Source organism: Penaeus monodon, chromosome 23, assembly GCF_015228065.2.
Source record: "Penaeus monodon isolate SGIC_2016 chromosome 23, NSTDA_Pmon_1, whole genome shotgun sequence".
Taxonomy (NCBI): Eukaryota; Metazoa; Arthropoda; class Malacostraca; order Decapoda; family Penaeidae; genus Penaeus; species Penaeus monodon.
Genome location: NC_051408.1, coordinates 40,781,675 through 40,782,185, shown reverse-complemented (window position 1 = coordinate 40,782,185; position 511 = coordinate 40,781,675). Strand labels below are relative to the sequence as shown.

Sequence of the window (511 nt, the reverse complement as noted above, 5' to 3'; positions counted from 1 at the left end):
CCCACACAGCCTTACCAGTCTTCTAACAAAGTGTCAATGTGGTCCACTGCAAGTGAGAGGAGTTTGGCCACACACTCAGGGGCTGGATCAAGGACCACGGACTGAATGCCGCAGGCTAGAATATCTGCAGCTGTGCTTGTGGCATCATTTTCCTGCAAGGGCCGTTTAATCACCACTGCCTCATTGGGTAGAATGATTTCTAGGACTGCTGAGTTGTTTACCTGCCATGGAAGGAATGGGTTTTATAAATCCTCCTCTTTAAAAACAAGTTTTTATAGGAATTATATAATTGGTTTAATGGTTAATTTCATATATTTATCTCTTTGAAAGCTAATATTGAATGACATATGAAGGATTACTATTTCCTTGGTATACATCTGGTTATGAATAATATTATCCTTTATGTTACCAATATATCAAATCAGATAAAAAGGAATACTTGAAATGAGCTTGAAAATATTGATAACAGCTACATCTATCCAGGGGGGGAAAAAAATCAACATTCTCTAAC

At 37.8% G+C, this 511-nt stretch overlaps 1 protein-coding gene across 10 annotated transcripts in view; it reads right to left on the bottom strand.

The window, feature by feature from the left end:
* The window catches only part of LOC119588069 (leucine-rich repeat serine/threonine-protein kinase 1-like), a 34,372-nt gene that overhangs the window by 10,147 nt on the left and 23,714 nt on the right, over nt 1-511 (bottom strand). For all 10 annotated transcript variants that reach the window (XM_037936766.1, XM_037936764.1, XM_037936767.1 and 7 more), the window contains exon 30: nt 16-221. In XM_037936766.1, coding sequence (XP_037792694.1) covers nt 16-221 — 206 coding nt within the window. The remainder of the gene's footprint in view (nt 1-15; nt 222-511) is intronic.